Below are 22,945 nucleotides of genomic sequence, written 5' to 3'. Positions count from 1 at the left end.
GCACGGCCCAAAAATCTAACCAGCTCACTAAAGGCCTCCGGGGAAGGGGACCTGACACCCCGAGCTGGCCTTGCTTATGTGATTGATTCTTAATGCCTTCAGTGCAACGAGGGATGAGTAATGAATGCTGCCTTGCAAGTGTCATCCAACTGCATATATTCACCTTGTGCTCCTTCCTGATTTGCCCAAAGCCTTCTCTTTGCCTTTTGACATTAGAAATTGTGCTAATACTTCAGTACTTGTTACTGAAAGCTGTTAATGGGCTAGAAATAGTTTTTTTGGTGATAGCGGATTTATTCCGGCATTTTTTGCCAAAAATTGGTAAAAATCGGCGTTGCACGAGATTCGCGAACCACGGTACTCACCAATTTTAGTCCGAGGCTGATTACCGCTAGAAAGACAGGCCCTCTGAGGAGGGAAAACACCCCCAAAAAGTAACAAAAATCAAAAAATAAAACATTCACAAGACACTTAGCTGGCTAATTGCTGAAAAAGAATAAAAATATAAAAACATAAACTTTTTTTTTTTTTACAGGTCTTCATACTTACCGCTGTTTCTGGGGCTACAACGCAGGGTTTTCTCGGGCGTTTTTTTTCTTCCTGACTACGGGTACGCCGAACGGCTAATTTTAAGCGTTCACATTTTTTTTGGTGTTGCACGACTGCTGTCCACTTTTCAGCGGTATTTCAAAACCGCCGGTGCACAACTTTGGCCAATTTAGGTGAGTATTGTTTACTGTCAAAAAAGGTGAAATATCGCCAAAAAAACGGGCATAAGACTGGTGAATTTCTAGCCCTTAGTGTTTTACACTTAGTGATGGAGGCTGCGGTCAACACTGTGCCACCCGACGACGACAAGGTTCAATACCACCTCCAGCTTTCCAACGCAGCCTTCAGTCGCCTGAGGAAGAGAGAGTGTTCGAAAATCAGGCCCTCAGATTTGGCACGAAGCTTATGATCTATAGAGCTACAGTGATACCCACCCTCCTCTATGGCTCAGAGACATGGACCATATACAGCAGACACCTCAAATCGCTGGAGCAATACCACCCATGATGTCTCTGTAAGATCCTACAAATCCCCTGGGAGGACAGACGCACCAATGTTAGTGTTCTTCATCAGGCCAACATCCCCAGCATCAAAGCACTGACCACACTCGATCAGCTCCGTTGGGCAGCCCACATTGTTCGCATGCCCGACACAAGACTCCCAAAGCAAGCGCTCTACTCAGAACTCGTCCACGGCAAGCGAGCCCCAGGTGGGCAGAGGAAACATTTCAAGGACACCCTCAAAGCCTCCTTCATAAAGTGCAACATCCCCACTGACACCTGGGAGTCCCTGGCCAAAGATCGCCCTAAGTGGAGGAAGAGCATCCAGGAGGGTGCTGAGCACCTCGAGTCTCATTGCCGAGAGCGTGCAGAAAACAAGCGCAAGCAGCGGAAGGAGCAGCAAACCAGACTCCCCGCCCACCCTTTCCTTCAACGACTGTCTCCCACCCGTGACAGAGACTGTAATTCTTGTATTGGACTATTCAGTCACCTGAGAACTCACTTTTGAAGTGGAAGCAAGTCTTTCTCGATTTCGAGGGACTGCCTATGATGACTCCACTGTCTTCGCAAGGTGGTTTATTTGGAGGCAGAAGAGGAGCAACAACTACAAGCTTCCTTGACAACTGCTGAAGTTATTTGCCTGGTCCTCTCTTAAACCTCTAACAACTGTCTCCCTACCACAGGGCAACATGTCCCCCCCCCCCCTCCCCCAAACTTACAGCTGCTCCATCCCACCTTGAATAAAAAGGGATGCCTCACAATCAAACCCTCGCCCTCTTTCTCATTCCACAGCATCATGCTTCACACTGACACTTATTTTTCCTGTTCCTGCTTGCTGACATCCACTTCTGGATGAACAACAATTTTCTCCAATTGAATACTGGGAAGAATGAAGCCATTTTTTTCGGTCCCCGCCACAAACTCCGTTCCCTAGCCACTGACTCCAACTCCATCCCTCTCTCCAACTCCTGTCTGAGGCTGAACCAGACTGTTCACAACCTTGGTTTCATATTTGACCCTGAAATGAGCTTTCGACCACATATCCATAACATAACTAAGACCGCCTATTTCGACCTCCGTAACATCGCTTTTCTCCGCCCTTGCCTCAGCTCTTCCGCTGCTGAAACTCTTATCCATGCCTTTGTTACCTCTAGACTTGTCTATTCCAACACATTCCTGGCTGGCCTCCCACATTCTACCCTACATAAACTTGAGGTGATGCAAAACTCGGCTGCCCTTGTTCTAACCCGCTCACCCATCACCCCTATGCTCACTGACCTACATTGGCTTCCGGTTAAGCAATGCCTTGATTTCAAAATTCTCATCCTCATTTTCAAATCCCTCCATGGCCTTGCCCCTCCCTATCTCTGTAATCTCCTCCAGCCTCTCAACCTGCCGAGATGTCTGTGCTCCTCTAATTCTGCCCTCCTGAGTATCCCTGATTATAATCGCTCATCCATTGGTGGCCGTGCCTTCTGTTGCCTGGGCCCCAAGTTCTGGAACTCACTGCCTAAACCTCTCTGCCTCTCTACCTCTCTCTCCTCCTTCAAGACGCTCCTTAAAACATACCTCTTTGACCAAGCTGCACTAATTTCTACTTCTGCTGCTTGGTGTCAAATTTCTATCCCATAATATTCCTGTGAGTGCATTGGGATGTTCCACTATGTTAAAGGTGCTATATAAATACAAGTTGTTGTTCCTCCATATTGAAAATGCATTGATATTGCAATATCAGCATGTTATTGAAACAACTGCACGTCTCCCGCTTATTACCAAGATGTTACACACTCCTTCCAAGGCTCACTCAAGGAGCCCTGTGTTATATATGTAAACTTGTATTTACTCTGTACAACCGCCAGAGGGCTCATTCCCTGGAGTCCCAAGGGATCCCATAATCCCTTGGGAGCACAGGTATTTAAGGAGGCCTCACAGGTTGGAGAGGCACTCTGGAGACCTGCAATAAGATTAAGGTCACACTTTACTTTGAGCTCACAATGTTTAGTCTGACTCTTTCTCCATACATAACAACTGGCGACGAGATACAGATAGCGAACCCAAAGATGTAGAGAACAGTGGGCATCTTGGAGAAATTCTCGGAGGGAGATGATTGGGAAACTTTTGTGGAGTTCTTGGGAAGGAGGATCGTGGCGGACGGCATCAGGCCCACCAACACGAAGACGGAAGCAATCGGGAACGCACCGAGGCCACGGAACGTGACGGAGCTGCAGTCATTTCTGGCACTCATGAGCTAATTTGGTAACCTTCTTACCGGGTCTCAGCACACTGTTAGAACCACTGCAGGTCTTACTATGAAAAGGGGACAAATGGATTTGGGGCAAAAGCCAAGAAAATGCCTTTGTAAAAGCGAGAAAATTGTTATGCTCAAACAAATTGCTTGTGGTGCATGATCCATGTAAGCGTTTGGTACTAGCATGTGATGCGTCGTCATATGGCGTCGAGTGTGTATTGCAACAAGCTAATAATTTCGGATGCTTATGCATCCAGGAATCTGTCGAAGGGTGAGAGAGCCTACAGCATGATTGAGAAAGAAGCGTTAGCATGTGTCTATGGGGTAAAGAAAATGCATCAATACCTGTTTGGGCTAAAATTCGAATTGGAAACTGACTATAAGCCACTTATATCTCTGTTTTCCAAGAGTAAAGGGATAAATACCAACGCATCAGCCCGCATCCAGAGATGGGCACTCATGTTGTCCGCATACAACTACACCATCCGCCACAGGCCAGGCACAGAAAACTGCGCCGATGCTCTCAGAAGGCTGCCATTGCCCACCACGGGTGTGGAAATTGCGCAGCCCGCAGATCTAGCCATGGTTATGGAAGCATTTGAGAGTGAGCAATCACCCGTCACTGCCCGGCAGATCAAAGCCTGGACAAGCCAGGACCCCTTATTATCTCTAGACAAAAAGCTGTGTGCTTCACGGGAGCTGGTTCAATGTCCCAGTGGAAATGTAGGAAGAGATAAAGCCGTTCCAACGGCATTAAGATGAAATGTCTATACAGGCAGACTGCCTTCTGTGGGACAATCGAGTAGTGGTCCCCAAGAAGGGCAGAGACACCTTCATCAATGACCTCCACAGTACCCACCCAGGCATCGTAATGATGAAAGCGATAGCCAGATCCCAAGTGTGGTGGCCCGGTATCGATGCGGACTTAGAGTCCTGCGTTCACAGATGTAATACATGCTCGCAGTTAAGCAACATACCCAAGGAGGCGCTGCTAAGTTTATGGTCTTGGCCCTCCAAATTGTGGTCTAGGGTACATGTCGACTATGCAGGCCCGTTCTTGGGTAAAATGTTCCTTGTGGTTGTAGACGCGTATTCCAAGTGGATTGAATGTGTGATAATGTCGATTAGCACGTCCGCTGCCACGACTGAAAGCCTGCAGGCCATGCTTGCCACTCACGGCTTACCCGATGTCCTAGTGAGCGACAACGGGTCATGTTTTACCAGTACTGAGTTCAAAGAATTCATGACCCGTAACGGGATCAAACATGTCACATATGCCCATTTAAACCAGCGTCCAATGGTCAGGCAGAGAGAGCAGTGCAAACCATCAAGCAAGGCTTGAAGAGGGTAACTGAAGGCTCACTGCAGACTCGCCTATCCCGAGTCATGCTTAGCTACTGCATGAAACCCCACTCACTCACTGGGATCCCATCTGCTCATGAAAAGAGCACTTAAGACAAGGCTCTCGTTAGTTCACCCTGATCTACATGAACAGGTAGAGAGCAGGCGGCTTCAACAAAGTGCATACCATGATAGCGCAAATGCGTCATGCGAGATTGAAATCAACGATCCTATATTTGTATTGAATTATGGACATGGTCCCAAGTGGCTTTCCAGCACTGTCGTGGCCAAAGAGGGGAGCAGGGTGTTTCGGGTCAAACTTTCAAATGGACTCATTCACCGGAAACACTTGGACCAAATCAAACTCAGATTCACAGACTATCCTGAGTAACCCATCTTGGAACCTACAATTTTTGATCCCCCAACATACACACCAGTGGCAACCGGCACTACGGTTGACCACGAAGCAGAACCCATCATCCACAGCAGCCCAGCAAGGCCCAACACGCCAGGCAGGCCAACAAGGCCAGCTGCACAGCAGCTCAGCGAGGGCCCAACAAATGATTCAACAATACCAGCTTTCACACTGAGACAATCAACCAGAGCAAGAAGGGCCCCAGATCGACTCACATCGTAAATAGTTACACTATTGACTTTGGGGGCGGGGGGGGGGGGGGGGAGTGTTGTTATATATGTAAAGTATGTACTCTGTACAGCCACCAGAGGGCTCATCCCTTGGAGTCCCAAGGGATCCCATAATCCCTTGGGAGCACAGGTATTTAAGGAGGCCTCATAGGTCGGAGAGGCACTCTGGAGACCTGCAATAAAAGACTAAGGTCACACTTTGCTTTGAGCTCACAGTGTTCAGTCTGACTCTTTCTCCATACATAACACCCTGCCCTGACTCTTGTTTGGCCTCCTGCAGTCAGTACCTTGCCCGTGGTGCATCAAAACCTCGTTTAAAAGGGCTGGCGCAATAAAACCTGTCGTAGATCAAATCAAATCTTTAGTCAGACACCAGTGGAATTTAAAAGCAGAATACTGCGGATGGTGATAATCTGAAATAAAAATAGAAAATGCTGGAAATACTCAGCCGGTCAGGCAGCGTTCTGACGAAAGGTCATCGACCTGAAATGTTAACCAATTGAATTTAGCTGCGTCAAAACGGCTCTGCAATGCTGATTCCAGAATGAATGCCGTTTTCCATCCTGGGGCTCATCCTGCACCACACCCTTGGCAGCTGCCTTTAAGGACCCGAAAGTGCCCGAGCTGTCTCTCCCCCTGGGCCTGCCCCAAATATTGCACAACCAGGTGGCCATTCACTGCATTCCGACGAGTCCCGAGAGCAAGTTTGGGCGCTCGGGTTAAGGTGTTTGAATGATGATGATGAGGGTTAAAGTGCTCACAGAGCACACTTTGTTCAAAGTACACTTGTGGAGAGAAAACTCTCCCTTAATATCTCCTGTGGGCTTTTATGCCTCACTGGGTCAACATTCTGGTTCCATGCGATTCTCCCACGAAGTTTGCTGAAACCTTGGGGAGCTGTGCAGAACCTGATGATTCGCTTGCAAGGTTCCTTCACGGCCACGGCGTACAAGGCACGGTAATTGGCTGAAGAACATCAGCAACGTGGGGAAAAAGGTCTGGCATATCCTTTCCGATGCGAACGTCTCAAACTATTATCATGTGTACACAGCCAATCCCACGCCTGGAAGAAATGACATTGTTTGGAGTCAGAGAGAAAGAAAGGAAGTTGCATTTACATCATCATCATAGGCAGTCCCTTGAGTCGAGGATGACTTGCTTCTATAGCATCTTATATAACTTGCTTATATAGCATCTTTCAGATCCCCAGCATGTCTTTGCAGACGATGAATTACTGTTGTTGTGTTGACAAATGCAGCCATGGATGTTTTTTTACCTCCAGCTGAGGATTTCACCTTTATACGTTTGTGCCTCACTTGCAGGCTGTGGGTTGGTTGCATAGCACCAAAGGTCGACTGTTTCAATTATTCATCTTCAGTTTTCAGCTTTAAACGGCAATATGACTTCACATACCCACCGAGTCTATTCTGCAGCATCTTTATCAGATCCACGTTCAGTTTGATACAATATTTGCAAAACATGCAACTCTCACCGTTCTATTCCCTCCAATTTCTCTAGGAACAAAGGCAATTGCAGAAAATCCCCCCAAAAATTGTGTTCACTGGGTTATGAACTGAAATCTGAGAGAATCTGTGTGCTGCAAAGGAAAGGGGCATGCTGTGCAATGTTCCCTGCAAGCTGCGCTTTGGTCTGCGTGGCCTGTTTCTTTTAATGCGCGGTCCCTTTAAATTTCTGCGCATGCGCGGTATTTACAATGTGAACGCCGGTGAGCGGCCTGCACGGAGCTTGCAGATTACTGCATGGATGCGGTGCGCACCTTAGTGGGAACATTGATGTCGTATAATAGTGACATCTGGGAAAGGCGAGAGAGGGGCCAGAGTCCTTTTTATATTACAGTTTCATTCAGTTGAAGGTGATGTTTGTTTTAGTACTTTATCAAGTTTAATCCAAATTTCAGAATTGATCTTTTGCCAGACTATTACAGGGTTGAATCTGAATATCTATTGTATCCAGTTCCAGCGTAGATGTCACAATTTAAAGTTCCTTGACCATGCAATGATTAAACTCTAAATGGCCTGATGCTTTGTTTATTTAACATTCAGACACTTCTTAAGAGGCGATGCAGACATTGCAATCAGAGAGGAGGAGTGTGAATTATTAGACGAGATAAACATAGTGAAAGAGGAAGTATTAAGGGGTATGGCAGCTTTGAAAGTGGATAAATCCCCAGGCCCGGATGAAATGTATCCCAGGCTGTTATGAGAAGCAAAAGAGGAAATAGCAGAGGCTCTGACCATCATTTTCCAATCCTCTCTGGCTACAGGTGTGGTGCCGGAGGACTGCTAATACTGTACCTTTGTTTAGAAAGGGATAGTCCGAGTAATTACAGGCCAGTCAGCCAAACCTTGGTACTGGGAAAATTATTGAAAAGAATTCTGAAGGACAGGATAAATCTTCATTTAGAAAGGCATAGATTAATCAAGGATAGTCAGCATGGAGTTGTCTGACTAACTTGATTGAATTTTTTGAAGCGGGTCAATGAAAGCAGTGCATAAGGATGTATTGTACATGGATTTTAGCAAGACTTTTGATAAGGTCCCACATGGCAGACTGGTCACAAAAGTAAAAGCACAAGGCGAAGTGGCAAGTTGTATTCAAAATTGCTTCAGAGGCAGGAAGCAAAGGGTAATGGTTGATGGGTGTTTTTGTGACGGGAAGGATGTTTCCATAGTGGTTCTGCAGAGTCCCTTGTTTTTTGTGGTATACATCAATGATTTAGACTTGAATATTGGGGGGTATGCATAAGAAGTTTGCAGATGATACAAAACTTGGCTGTGTGGTTGATAATGAAGAAGAAAGCTGTAGACTTCAAGAAGATATCAATGAACTGATCAGGTGGGCAGAACAGTGACAAATGGAATTCAATCTGGAGAAGTGTGAGGTAATGCATTTGGGGAGGGCTAACAAGGCAAGGGAATACACATTAAATGGTAGGACACAGAGAAGTGCAGAGGAAGAAAGGGACCTTGGAGTGCATGTCCACAGATCCCTGAAGGTAGTAGGCCAGGTAGATAAGGTGATTAAGAAGGCATACGGAATACTTACCTTTATTAGCCGAGGTATAGAATATAAGAGCAGGGAGGTTATGCTTGAACTGTATAAAACATTAGTTAAGCCACAGCTAGAGTAGTGTGTGCAGTTCTGGTCACCACATTACAGGAAAGATGTGATTGCAGAGGAGATTTTCAAGGATGTTGCCTGGACTGGAGAATTTTAGCCATGAGGAAAGATTGGATAGACTAGGTTTGTTTTCTTTGGAACAGAGGAGTTTGAGGGGAGATTTAATTGAGGTGTATAAAATTATGAGGGGCGTAGATAGAGTGGATATGAAGGACCTATTTCCTTTAGCAGAGGGATCAATAATGAGGGACATAGATTTAAAGTAATTGGTAGAAGGTTTAGAGGGGATTTGAGGCAAAGTTATTTTACCCAGAGGATGGTGCTGGTCTGGAACTCGCTGCCTGAAAGGGTGGTAGAGACAGAAACCCTCACCACATTTAAAAAGTACTTGGATATGCACTTGAAGTGCCGCAACCTACGGGGCTACAGACCAAGAGCTGGAAAGTGGGATTAGGCTGGCTGGCGCAGACATGATGGGCCGAAATGGCTTCCTTCTGTGGTGTAAATTTCTATGATTCTATGGGGTCAAGTTTCGGGTTGCGCCTAGAACGGCGCAGCCCCGCGAGCCACGCCTCATTTGCGTGCTCAAAACCGCGGCGAAAACTTACCTTGGTATTCTCCACTCCCTTCGGTCGATCCAGGCCCTTGGCGCGGTGCAGCACAAGTGGTGGGGGCCGGAGCCAGGTCCCTGCGCTGAAAACAGTGCCGGAACCTCTGCACATGCGCGCTACAGTAGCTCCAGGTGCCCGAAACAGTGTGGGAGGGGCCTGAAGCACGCCACCCCTAGCTCTGGCCGAATGGGCTCACTGGGGTGGCGAAGATCAGGCTGCACCTCCCCTCTTCTTCAGCTCCTGCTCTGGCTGTGGCTCCAGCTTCCTCCCCTGTTCAGCTCACGGTCCCATTGCCTCTCTCACCCCCCCACCACCCCCCCCCCCAGCTCCTGCTCCGCTGCCCGACCCTCCCCCCCCCACCCAGCTCCTGCTCTGCTGCCCGATTTCTCCCCCCCAGCTCCCGCACCACTGCTCGACCCCCTCCCCCAGTTCCAGCTCCGGCTCCGCTCCCTCTTCCTTCGGCGGGACCCGCCCGCCCGGCATCTTGTTGGGGACGGACCCCGCCCGAAGTCTTCGGCCCGGCTTCTTCACATTGGCCGGGCCTGTTCAGCCTCCCCCCCGCCCCCCCTCCTCTCTCCTCTCCCCATCCCTCCTGTCTCCTCTCTCCCTCCCTCCTCTCTCCTCTCCCCCCTCTCTCCTCTCCTCCCTCCTCCCTCCTCCCTCCTCCCTCCTTCCTCCTCTCTCCCTTCCCCCTCACTCTCCCTCTCCCTCTCCCCTCACTCCCCCCTCCCTCTCCCCCTCCCCCTCCCCCTCCCTCTCCCCCTCCCTCTCCCCCTCCCTCTCCCCCTCCCTCTCCCCCTCCCTCTCCCCCTCCCTCTCCCCCTCCCTCTCCCCCTCCCTCTCCCCCTCCCTCTCCCCCTCCCTCTCCCCCTCCCTCTCCCCCTCCCTCTCCCCCTCCCTCTCCCCCTCCCTCTCCCCCTCCCTCTCCCCCTCCCTCTCCCCCTCCCTCTCCCCCTCCCTCTCCCCCTCCCTCTCCCCCTCCCTCTCCCTCCTCCCTCTCTCCCTCCTCCCTCTCTCCCTCCTCCCTCTCTCCCTCCTCCCTCTCTCCCTCCTCCCTCTCTCCCTCCTCTTCCTCTCCCTCCTCTTCCTCTCCTCCCTTCCCTCTCCCTCCCCTCTCCCTCTCCCCTCTCCCTTCCCTCTCTCCTTTCCCCCCTCCCTCCCTCTCCCCTTTCCCCCCTCCCTCCCTCTCCCCCTCCTCCTCCCCCCCCCCCTCGCTGTCAGAAACACATAGACACTGACAGACAGAGAGAGAGAGACACACACACTGGGGGGCCCCCGTGCCAGCACGCTGTTGGAGGGCTCCCGGTGCTGCAGTCAGTGAGTAGAAACGTAATTTTTTATTGATTGATTTTTACATTTTTTTAATTTTTGATTGATTTATTGGTTGATTTATTGATTTATCATTTATTATTGATGGCTCTTTATTTGTAAAAGTGATGTGTTTCATGTTTGTAAACTTCCCTTTCTCTTCCCGCCCCCATCTCTCTTCCCTATGCCTGATTTGTAACCTACGCTTGATTTCTAAGTGTAGGCAAGGTTTTTCTGAGCGTACAAAAATCTATACTTACTCCATTCCAAGTTAGTTTGGAGTAACTTTTCACTGCCTAAACTTTCAAAACAGGCGTAAGTGGCTGACATGCCCCCTTTTGAAAAAAGAAATCTGTTCCAAAATGAAACTTCTAACTGACTAGAACTGGATCAAACTAAATGCCGAGAATTGCAATTTCTAAGATACTCCATTCTAAACCAGTTGCTCCAAAAAAATAGGAGCAACTCAGGCCTAAACTTGACCGCTATGATTCTAACTCCACCATACCACACCATAATGCATTGTGCATTATTTGTACATAGCATAGCATTTCTGTACTTGTAAAACACCGTGCCATCTAATTAGCGTGAGCAGTGCCACAGGAGATCCAGCGTAGTATTTGCCAGATGTCACACTTTAAAATAAAGAGAAAGTAGGCTAGTCACTTAATGCTGGATGCTATTAACTTGTAACCTGAAACATGGAGGGCCATTTCCAAACCCCAAAGTTCTCTGACCACACAACAACTAAAACTCAGGACTGACCTAAGCCTGCATCTAGCTAACAATTTCACTTTTGTGAATTTAAGGGGCTCCGCTCCATCTTAACAGCAGAATAATGTATTATTAATTACATGGTATAGCACTCCCACCCTTATAAAACTGTACAACATTGACTTGCTGTGAACAGTATCATGGTCCTTCAGGTTTAGTCTAATTTTTATAGACTAAGTTGAGAAATGAAATTAAAATTGTAGTTACTAATTTTGAAGTTGCGGTTTTACTCCTCACCGTTCTATTTTCAGGGCATCAATGGAGCTTCATCAGCGGCCAGCCTTCGTTACGCGCACAGGCACTGCAACAGTCAGGGTGCTGGAATTCGGCCACCCGGGTTTACACAATCCCAATCCCGTTGTTAAAGATGAAACTCAGCTCCTTATTGAAGAATATCTTTCTCCATCCAAATTGGTGAGACTTTTTTTTTAAGTTTGTGGAAGAAATTCTGTTGAAAGAATTTCAAAATCAAAAAGCATAATTACATTGCAGCTATATTTCAGAATGATTCCTCCTTTTAAGGTGTGTTTAAGAACATAAGGACATGAGAAATAGGAAAAGGAATCGGCCATTCGGCCCCTCGAATCTGCTCCTCCATTTAATAAGATCATGGCTGATCTCTCTACTTTCAACTCTACGATCAACTCTACTTTCCCACCCTATCTCCATATCCCTTGATTCCCCTCGAGTCCAAAAATCAGTCGATCGCAGTCTTGAATATACTCAACGACTGAGCACCCACAGCCCTTTGGGGTAGTGATTCTAAAGATTCACCACCCGCTGAGTGAAGAAATTCCTCTTCATCTCGGTCTTAAATGGCCAATCCCTTATCCTGAGTTGATGTCCCCTAGTTCTAAACTCTCCAGCTGGGGGAAACAACCTCTCAGCATCTACCCTGTCAATCCCTCTATGAATCTTGTATGTTTAGGGCCTGACACAATATTTTGCGAGATGCTGTGCTCAGGTTGTATGCACAGAAGTGTGCAGTTTTGCTACAGATGTTAGCGTAACCCAAGAGTATCCAAACCAGGGCCAATGGGTCTTGAGCCCTGGCCATCCAGCTCATGAAGCCCAGGCAGCTCAATACCGTACGCACTTGGATCTTGGAATGACCTGTTCTGAATTTCTCAGGCGCGGAGGTTCTTGGCACTGTTGCCTCATTGGTAAATGAATGCTGAACCAGAATGCCAAAATCTGTCAGTGTGGGCAACTTGAATGGGATTTAAATTTTATATGTGGCCCATAAGGCTGCTTTGGTGAGAGCACACTTGGAGTACTGTGCACAGTTTTGATCTCCTTACCTGAGAAAGGATATACCTTGGAGGTGGTGCAACGAAGGTTCACTAGATTGATTCCTGGGATGAGAGGGTTGGCCAATGAGGAGAGTTTGAGTAGATTGGGCCTATAATCTCTGGAAGTTAGAAGAATGAGATGATCTCATTGAAACATACAAGATTCTGAGGGGGATTGACAGAGTAAATGCTGAGAGGTTGTTTCCCCTAGCTGGGGAGTTCAGAACCAGAGGCTCACAGTCCCAGGATAAAGGGCCGGCCATTTAGGATTGAGGTGAAGAGACATTTCTTCACTCAGAGGGTGGTGAATCTTTGGAATTTTCTACCCCAAAGGGATGTGGATGCTCAGTCATTGCGTATATTCAAGGCTGAGATCAATAGATTTTTGGACTCTAGAGGAATCAAGGAATACGGAAATTGGGGCAGCAAGATCAGCCATGATCCCATTGAATGGTAGCGCAGGCTCAAGGGGCGCTATGGTCTACTCCTGCTCGTAATTCTTATGTTCCCTTTTAATGGCCATTTCGGCACTATGGCGGGGGTGGAAAACCTGATTGGATGGATTCAAACATAGAATTGCGGAGAATCTGAGCACGGATTTGGGAAATGAGACCACATACAAGCACTTTGGATACGATAGCATTCAATGTGGTAAAATTTTATCACAAAATCTAAAAGTTTCTGATGCAACCCATTAAAAACATCCGCTAGTGACAGCCAGCTCCCCCCAAAAAAAGGATCCTCTCTATACTGCAAGTGAGGGAGAGACTAACACTTTTTTTTCTCACTCAACATGCAAGACAGTGTGCTGTACAGCATCAAATATGATGGGCGCGCTATCATCTATGACAATATAATACCATAACAACAGATAAAAATAGTAAATTGTTAGCAAAATTGTTATGAAATGTCAGTTTGTTTCTCACTCCATCATAAAATGACATAGAATCTTACAGCACAGAAACCGGCCATTGAGCCCAGCTGGTCAGTGCCGGTGTTTATGCTCCACATGAGCTTCCTCCCTCCCCTCTCACCCTACCAGTATATCCTATTCTTTTTACCCCACACGCACTTATCTAACCTCCCCATAAATGCATCTATGCTATTTGTCTCAACCACTCCCTGTGGTAGTGAGTTCCACATTCTCACCGCTCTCTGGGTAAAGAGGTTTCTCCTGAATCCCTTATTGGATGTATTAGTGACTATGCTATTTATATTTTTAGCCCCTAGTTTTGGACTTCCCACAAGTGGAAACATCTTCTCTATGTCTACCCTATCAAACCCTGTCATAATCTTAAAGACCTCTATTATCTCTGCAATCTCCTCCAGCCCCACAACCCCCAAGATATCTGCCCTCCTGAGCATCCCTGGATTGTAATTGCTCCCCCATTGGCGGCCGTGCCTTCTGTTGCCTCGGTCCCAAGCTTTGAAACTCTCTGCCTAAACTTCTCCACCTCTACCTCACTTTCCTCCTTCAAGACACTCCTTAAAACCTACCTCTGTGACCAAGCTTTTGGTCACCTGCACTAATTTCTACTTATACGGCTTGGTGTCAAATTTTTATCGCATAATACTCCTGTGAAGCGCCTTGGGATGTTTCACTATGTTAAAGGCGCTATATAAATACAAATTGTTGTTATTAGGTCACCTTCGAGAGAAAAGAGCCCCAGCCTGTTCAATTTTTCCTGATAGGTATGACTTCTCAGTTCTGATATCATCCTTGTAAGTCTTTTTTGGACCTTCCCGGTGCCTCTATATCCTCTTTGGTATTGTTGTTTTATATGCCCCCATTGATGGGTAGTGTTTCTGTACATCCCATGCTTTGTATTCCAACATACTATAGTCAGAATGCAAACTGGAGCCAAGAAAGCAAGGGGTTGTGTGGCGGGGAAAGGATTGCAAATGTTTTTGTGACTGGCAGCAGCGCAACTGATGAAGCCACAATTGATGCAATTCCCCATCCCCATCTCTACCTGCGGCCACAGTGAAGCTTGACTGGTGCATCGGCCGAGCAGCCACTTATCCACAGATCCCTTTCAGTTGTTCGGATCTGGATCCGGATGATCACCTAAATCAAGACTACTGAACAGATCAAAAGGTACCAAGTGATGAGGAAGGCCATTCGGCCCATCTTAATTCATCCATCTGGAGCAACTCTCTCTCTTTCTCCCGCCCCGCCCCCCCCAGGCTCGGGCATTGCTGAAACTGGTTGTTTCCTAAATGATTTCAGGGTTTTTGCTTCCGCCACTCTAACCCCCCCCCCCCCTCCAGAGTCCATTCCAAGTCTTGCTCGCTCTCTGTGTGCAAGAGAACCTCCTGGTATCAGTCCTACATTTACCTTATGCTAGTTTGTAGCTGTGTCCCCTTGCCCTCTAATTTAAAGTAATCTTCCGGATTAACCTTTTCCACACCAATGACTACTTCACCCTTGCCTAATGTCTAAGTCTCTCCAGTCCTTTCTCAAAACTCAGACCCTTGGTATCAGAGATTGGCCCCGTGACGCTTCTCTGCACAGTCTCCAGCCCGTGAATGTCTCCCTAGTGTCTGTCATCAGAACTGCACGCAGTACTCAAAATGCGGTCTGACCAGAGCCCTGGATAGTTTGATCATTTTACTCCACTGTTGTGTAATTCAACATTCTATTGTCTTTATTGATTGCTGATTGGCAGTGATTGGACATGTTGAATGTTGAGTTTATAAAGACTCCTATTCCTCTTTCAGCCTCATCCTGAGCTACTTCAACGTCATTCATGGAGTGCGTGTGTCGCCCATTAAATGTACTTGATCTTTTTTCCTGTCCAAAGGTTAAAAGAAAAATGGATTATCTGTATTTCCAGTGGAAAGATGTTTTAACTGATTAAACGTTTTCTCTTTGGGAACTATGCCAGTAAAATGTATTTCAGATACCTTGTAGAAGCACCTTTTTCAAATTGCCTTGACAGTACTTGAGGATATCCTTCCATTGTTCTGTGTTTGCACATTCATTTATTGCTGAGACAGGAGAGAACCAATTTATGTAGCTTTACATAAAAGGAAAAAAAATACTACAACTCTGCATTTTCTTCTCTTTGGAAATATGTAATTAGTTTTAAAGGGTACGTGGAAACTCCTATCCTTTGGCGATGGCAGCACAGAACAGTCCACAATGATTGGGACTACAGGAGAAGCCTCTGGTTTTAATAAATTACTGGAAAGTAGCAATTGTGGGGGGAAAAAGCATAAAAGAAATCTCAAGTTTGTCATAGACTCTCACAGCACCGAAGGAGGCCATTCAGCCCATCGTGCTTGTGCCGGCTCTTTTAAATAGTTACTCAAATAGTCCCACTCCCCCTGCTCTTTGCCCATAGCCCTGCAAATTTGTCCTGTTCCTGTATCTATCGAATTCCCGTTTGAAAGTTACTATTGAATCTGCTTTCACTGTCCTTTCAGGCAGAGCGTGCCAGATCATAACTCGCTGCGTAAAATAAATTCTTCCCATCTCCCCTCTGTCATGTATGTAGACCATGTATACTAACTGTATAGTCGCATAAGGTGTGCCACCAGAGGGCACTGCGGTGGGAGACCTGAGGGTCACCTGCATAGGTGTGCAGGGCCCAGTATAAAAGGCTGCCCACCATGCTTGTGCCTCACTCTGGAGTTTTAATAAATGGGACTGAGGTCACAACAGCTCAAGTACATTACTAGACTTCGTGGAGTCATTCATAAGAGTATTAAAGACATAACACCCTCTGGTTCTTTTTCACCTTCAATCTGTGTCCTCTGGTTACCGACCCTCCTGTCACTGGAAACAGTTTCTCTTATTTACTCTTAAACCCCTTCATGATTTTGAACGCCTCTGTTAAATCTCCCCTTAATCTTCTCTGCTCTACGGAGAAAAACCTCAGCTTCTCCAGTCTCCACTGTTGACAGATAACATTGCAGATTGAAGAGAATAATGCTCTAGATTACACTCATCATACTTGCAGACCTGGTCAAAAACGATTCTAGCCGTTCTCATCCCCTCCTGGGCATCGTGCTTGCACCTGCGTACAATTCTCAGTCGTAGACAAAAGTGACAGCAAATGTGCGTGCAGGAAGGTCCCACAAAAAGCAATGAGATGAATGATAAGATAATCTTGTTTTAGGTGTTGGTTGATGGTTAAATATTTGCCAGGCTATCAGGAGAACTACCCGGCTCCTCTTTGTCCACATTAGAGGGCAGTTTAACATCTCATCTGAAAGACGGCACTTCCAACAGTGCAGCGCTCCCTCAGTATGGCAGTGAAGGCTCAGCCTAGATAACGTGCTGAAGTCTTTGAAGTATGACTTGAACTCACTGAGCCAAAGCTTGACACCTTCAGTGTGATTCTTGATGGGTAATCTGCACTAAAAGTGTGAGGAAAGCCAGGCTATAGCAGTGATTGAGTTCGTTTTACCTAAAGCCTTCAAAACCCTCAGGTTTTTCGATGCAGATATTAGCACGAAACCTATTTTGAAGTGGTTATTTTTGTAGAAAGAGAGGCTGAAGGAGGGAAAGAAAGTTGTGTGGGAGAGTGGTACAGAGTACCAGATACAATAGAAAAGAAAAAGAAAGACAGAAATGCAGAAAGAGAGGGTGAAATTGTGTGAGACAAGGAAAAGAGAGCAGCAAGAATCGAGGAGAGACATTTTTTCCTTACAGGTCTAAAGCACCTTGGGATATTTTTCAGTTAAAAGACGCTGTATAAATGTTGTACAAAGTCAAAGACAAACCCAATTTTAATAAGCAGCATGCTTCATAATGCCCATGTTCTGTCTCTGAGTAGCTAGCTGCTGCTTACTATAATTGCTAGCTGTACCGTCAGATTAAAAAGAGAAACTTTACTTTATATAGTGTCTCGAGATGTCCCAGGGCGCTTTACAGCCAATGAAGTACTGTTGAAGCGTTGCAGTGTAATCGCTATTTTGTAATGCAGCAACTGTTACAACAACCAGCGAAAACGTTTCCCTCACTCGAGCAGGTTGATGGAGGCAGTGCACCAGCACTGTAAGGCTGATTAAAATGACCGTTTCATGGTCTTACAATCCCATCATTATGGAACAGCATTTCCTCTGACTCGATCTAAGGGAGTGTTGACTCCACAGTAAAACATCAATGAATACCGCTACTATCTATTTAATTGGAAGTCAAAACAGGAATGATTCCATGCTTTCCATTCCATAATTCCCACCACAAGCATGTAATCGGGAGCGTCCTGGCAGCAAGCCATTGAGAGACTATGCTGCATTGTGTGTGTTCGGGGGCAGTGCTGAGGGCTTCCCCAGTCTGATGCAGCATAAATGGGGATGCACCTAGACACAGTCACACAACGTGGACTTTGTTTGCTTGCTTGTGTTTGAGTGCAAGCATGTTTATTGCTGTAGGTGTTTATAATGTTTGTGTTTAAAACCTTGGAAGGGACAAACTGTATACTGTGAAAGCAGCCTACCATTTTTATTGAAATATAATGGGATAAATGGTTCATTCTCGGGTTGGAAATCAGTAACCAGTGGGGTGCCGCAGGGATCAGTGCTGGGACCCCAACTATTTACAATCTATATAACTACTTGCAGGAAGGGACCGAGTGTAACATAGCCAATTTTGCCGATGATGGGAGGAAAAGCAATGTGTGAGGAGAACACAAAAAAATCTGCAAAAGGACATAGACAGGCTAAGTGAGTGGGCAAAAATTTGGCAGATGGAATATAATGTTGGAAAGTGTGAGGTCATGCACTTGGCAGAAAAATATCAAAGAGCAAGTTATTATTTAAATGGAGAAAGATTGCAAAGTGATGCAGTACAGCGGGACCTGGGGATACTTGTGCATGAAACACAAAAGGTTAGTATGCAGGTACAGCAAGTGATCAGGAAGGCCAATGGAATCTTGGCCTTTATTGCAAAGGGGATGGAGTATAAAAGCAGGGAAGTCTTGTTACAGTTGTACAGGGTATTGGTGAGGCCACACCTGGAATAGTGCATGCAATTTTGGTTTCCATATTTAAGAAAGGATATACTTGCTTTGGAGGCAGTTCAGAGAAGGTTCACAAGGTTGATTCTGGGGATGAGGGGGTTGACTTATGAGGAAAGGTTGAGTAGGTTGAGCCTCTACTCATTGGAATTCAGAAGAATGAGAGGTGATCTTATCGAAACATATAAGATTATGAGGGGGCTTGACAAGGTGGATGCAGAGAGGACGTTTCCACTGATAGGGGAGACTAGAACTAGAGGGCATAATCTTAGAATAAGGAGCCTCCCATTTAAAACTGAGATGAGGAGGAATTTCTTCTCTGAGAGTTGTGGAATTCGCTGCCTCAGACAGCTGTGGAAGCCGGGACATTGAATAAATTTAAGACAGAAATAGACAGTTTCTTAAACGATAAGGGAATAAGGGGTTATGGGGAGCGGGCAGGGAAGTGGAGCCGAATCCATGATCGGATCAGCCATCATCGTATTAAATGGTGGAGCAGGCTCAAGGGGCTGGATGGTCTACTCCTGCTCCTATTTCTTATGTTCTTATAATGTTGCTCTTCCAGTTATCTTTAATAAGGATAATTGGCAGAAGAACCAAAGTTGACATGAGGGAAAACTTTTTTACGCAGCAAGTGGTTAGGATCTAGAATTCACTGCCTGAGAGGGTGGTGGAGGCAGACTCAATCCTGGCTTTCAAAAGGGAATTGGATAAGAACCTGAGGTAAAAAAGGGCGGGGGAGTAGCAGAGGTGTTCTTGCATGGGCTGGCATGCTGAACGGACAGGCTGAACGGCCTCCTTCTGTGCTCTAAACATTCTGATTCTATTCTTAAAAACTGCTTGGCCCGTTGTTTAAATCAGGAAAATAATTACATTTGTTGCTAGTCGATCTCTTATGGCATTGCACATGGGGAAAAGATTTATAATCCTAAAATATTGTTTTAGTTTGATGTTCATTAATTGACTAGAAGGAGGTCTAAAACTTTAGCAAGGTGATCACATTAACTGGGGATTGACACTGGAAGCATCATATGCTGCTCGAGGTCAGCAGGAGATTTGCCGACTCCCTCTTTTGATCTTTTATTTTTGTGAAGTCCTATTTAATTTCATTATATTCTACATTCTAATTTAGTCATGAAGATATGTTTGAAAAAGCTATTAAAGTAATTTTCAAACACGGTGCCGATGTAAGAACATAAGAACATAAGAATTAGGAACAGGAGTAGGCCATCGAGCCCCTCGAGCCTGCTCCGCCATTCAACAAGACCATGGCTGATCTGGTCGTGGACTCAGCTCCACTTACCCGCTCTCTCCCCGTAACCCTTAATTCCCTTATTGCTTAAAAATCTATCTATCTTTGACTTGAAAACATTCAATGAGCCAGCCTCAACTGCTTCCTTGGGCAGAGAATTCCACAGATTCACAACCCTCTGGGAGAAGAAATTCTTTCTCAACTCGGTTTTAAATTGGCTCCTCCGTATTTTGAGGCTGTGCCCCCTAGTTCTAGTCTCCCCCAACAGTGGAAACAACCTCTCTGCCTCTATCTTGTCTATCCCTTTCATGATTTTAAATGTTTCTATAAGATCACCCCTCATCCTTCTGAACTCCAAGGAGTAAAGACCCAGTCTACTCAATCTATCATCATAAGGTAACCCCCTCATTTCTCGAATCAGCCTAGTGAATCGTCTCTGTACCCCTTCTAAAGCTAGTATATCCTTCCTTAAGTAAGGTGACCAAAACTGCAAGCAGTACTCCAGGTGCGGCCTTACCAATACCTTATACAGTTGCAGCAACACCTCCCTGCTTTTGTACTCCATCCCTTTCGCAATGAAGGCCAACATTCCATTTGCCTTCCTGATTACCTGCTGCACCTGCAAACTAACCTTTTGGGATTCATGCACAAGGACCCCCAGGTCCCTCTGCACCACAGCATGTTGTAATTTCTCCCCATTCAAATAATATTCCCTTTTACTGTTTTTTTTTTTCCCAAGGTGGATGACCTCACACTTTCCGACATTGTATTCCATCTGCCAAACCTTAGCCCATTCGCTTAACCTATCCAAATCTCCTTGCAGCCTCTCTGAGTCCTCTACACAACCCGCTTTCCCACTAATCTTAGTGTCATCTGCAAATTTTGTTGCACTACACTCTGTCCCCTCTTCCAGGTCATCTATGTATATTGTAAACAGTTGTGGTCCCAGTACTGATCCCTGTGGCACAACACTAACCACTGATTTCCAACCGGAAAAGGACCCATTTATCCCGACTCTCTGCTTTCTGTTCGCCAGCCAATTCTCTATCCATGCTAATACATTTCCTCTGACTCCGCGTACCTTTATCTTCTGTCGTAACCTTTTGTGTGGCACCTTATCGAATGCCTTTTGGAAATCTAAATACACCACATCCATCGGTACACCTCTATCCACCATGCTCGTTATATCCTCAAAGAATTCCAGTAAGTTAGTTAAACATGATTTCCCTTTCATAAATCCATGCTGCGTCTGCTTGATTGCACTATTCCTATCCAGATGTCCCGCTATTTCTTCCTTAATGATAGTTTCAAGCATTTTCCCCACTACAGATGTTAAACTAACCGGCCTATAGTTACCTGCCTTTTGCCTGCCCCCTTTTTTAAACAGAGGCGTTACATTAGCTGCTCTCCAATCCGCTGGTACCTCCCCAGAGTCCAGAGAATTTTGGTAGACTATAACAAATGCATCTGTTATAACTTCCGCCATCTCTTTTAATACCCTGGGATGCATTTCATCAGGACCAGGGGACTTGTCTACCTTCAGTCCCATTAGTCTGTCCAGCACTACCTCCCTAGTGATAGTGATCATCTCAAGGTCCTCCCTTCCCACGTTCCTATGACCAGCAATTTTTGGCATGGTTTTTGTGTCTTCCACTGTGAAGACGGAAGCAAAATAATTGTTTAAGGTCTCAGCCATTTCCACATTTCCCATTATTAAATCCCCCTTTTCATCTTCTAAGGGACCAACATTTACTTTAGTCACTCTTTTCCGTTTTATATATCTGTAAAAGCTTTTACTATCTGTTTTTATGTTTTGCGCAAGTTTACCTTCGTAATCTATCTTCCCTTTCTTTATTGCTTTTTTAGTCATTCTTTCCCACTAACCTTGGCCACCTTATACGCATTGGTCTTTGATTTGATACTTTCCTTTATTTCCTTGGTTATCCACGGCTGGTTATCTCTTCTCTTGCCGCCCTTCTTTTTCACTGGAATATATTTTTGTTGTGCATTATGAAAGAGCTCCTTAAAAGTCCTCCACTGTTCCTCAATTGTGCCACCGTTTAGTCCTTGTTTCCAGTCTACTTTAGCCAACTCTGCCCTCATCCCACTGTAGTTCCCTTTGTTTAAGCATAGTACGCTCGTTTCTGACACAACTTTCTCATCCTCAATCTGTATTACAAATTCAACCATATTGTGATCACTCATTCCGAGAGGATCTTTTACGAGGAGATTGTTTATTTTTCCTGTCTCGTTACACAGGACCAGATCCAAAATGGCTTGCTCCCTTGTAGGCTCTGTTACATACTGTTCTAAGAAACAATCCCATATGCATTCTATGAATTCCTCCTCCAGGCTACCCCCTGCGATTTGATTTGACCAATCGATATGTAGGCTAAAATCCCCCATAACTACTGCCATTCCTTTTTCACATGCCTCCATTATTCCCTTGATTATTGCCCGCCCCACCATGAAGTTATTATTTGGGGGCCTATAAACTACGCCGACCAGTGACTTTTTCCCTTTACTATCTCTAATCTCCACCCACAATGATTCAACATTTTGTTCATTGGAGCCAATATCATCCCTCACAACTGCCCTGATATCATCCTTTATTAACAGAGCTACCCCACCTCCTTTCCCTTCTTGCCTATCTTTCTGAATCATCAGATACCCCTGTATGTTTAATTCCCAGTCTTGGCCACCTTGCAACCATGTTTCTGTAATGGCCACCAAATCATACCCATTTGTAATGATTTGTGCCGTCAACTCATTTACTTTATTTCTAATGCTGCATGCATTTAGGTAGAGTGTTTTCATCCTAGTTTTTAAACCATGATTTTTAGTTTTTACCCCTCCTGCAGCCCTTTTATATTCAGTGGCCCTTTTTGTTTCTTGCCTTTGGTTTCTCTGCCCTCCACTTTTACTCATCTCTTTTCTGTCTTTTGTTTTTGTCTCCTTTTTGTTTCCCTCTGTCTCCCTGTATTGGTTCCCATCCCCCTGCCATATTAGTTTAACTCCTCACCGATGTGGAAAACTCCTCCACGTGCAGTGGTACACGGGCACATTGCTGTGAAAAAGGGATTGTAGCTGCCTGTATGCATTGCTGAGGTGATGGAGAGCAGAATATCATGCAGTTGGTGAGATTGTTTACGTTGATGGCACTGAAGGAGAAGCTGCCATCATTGCTTGTACATTGTTTATGCATCGTCTGAGTCCGGCAACACCTCAATTCAAAACATTCTCATCCTTGTGTTCAAATGCCTCCATGGCCTTGCCCCTCCCTAAACCTCTATGCCTCTCTACCTCTCTCTCCTTCCT

General features: G+C 45.8%; 1 protein-coding gene across 3 annotated transcripts in view; it reads left to right on the top strand.

Annotated features, from left to right (window-relative positions):
* The window catches only part of lrrc56 (leucine rich repeat containing 56), a 259,560-nt gene that overhangs the window by 21,913 nt on the left and 214,702 nt on the right, over positions 1-22,945 (top strand). For all 3 annotated transcript variants that reach the window (XM_070898582.1, XM_070898580.1, XM_070898581.1), the window contains exon 3: positions 11,369-11,531. In XM_070898582.1, the coding sequence (XP_070754683.1) occupies positions 11,376-11,531 (156 nt within the window). In that variant the 5' untranslated portion in view covers positions 11,369-11,375. The remainder of the gene's footprint in view (positions 1-11,368; positions 11,532-22,945) is intronic.

The sequence above is a fragment of the Pristiophorus japonicus genome, chromosome 14 (assembly GCF_044704955.1).
Source record: "Pristiophorus japonicus isolate sPriJap1 chromosome 14, sPriJap1.hap1, whole genome shotgun sequence".
In the NCBI taxonomy this organism is placed as follows: domain Eukaryota; kingdom Metazoa; phylum Chordata; class Chondrichthyes; family Pristiophoridae; genus Pristiophorus; species Pristiophorus japonicus.
This window is presented reverse-complemented; position numbering and strand designations above follow the sequence as displayed.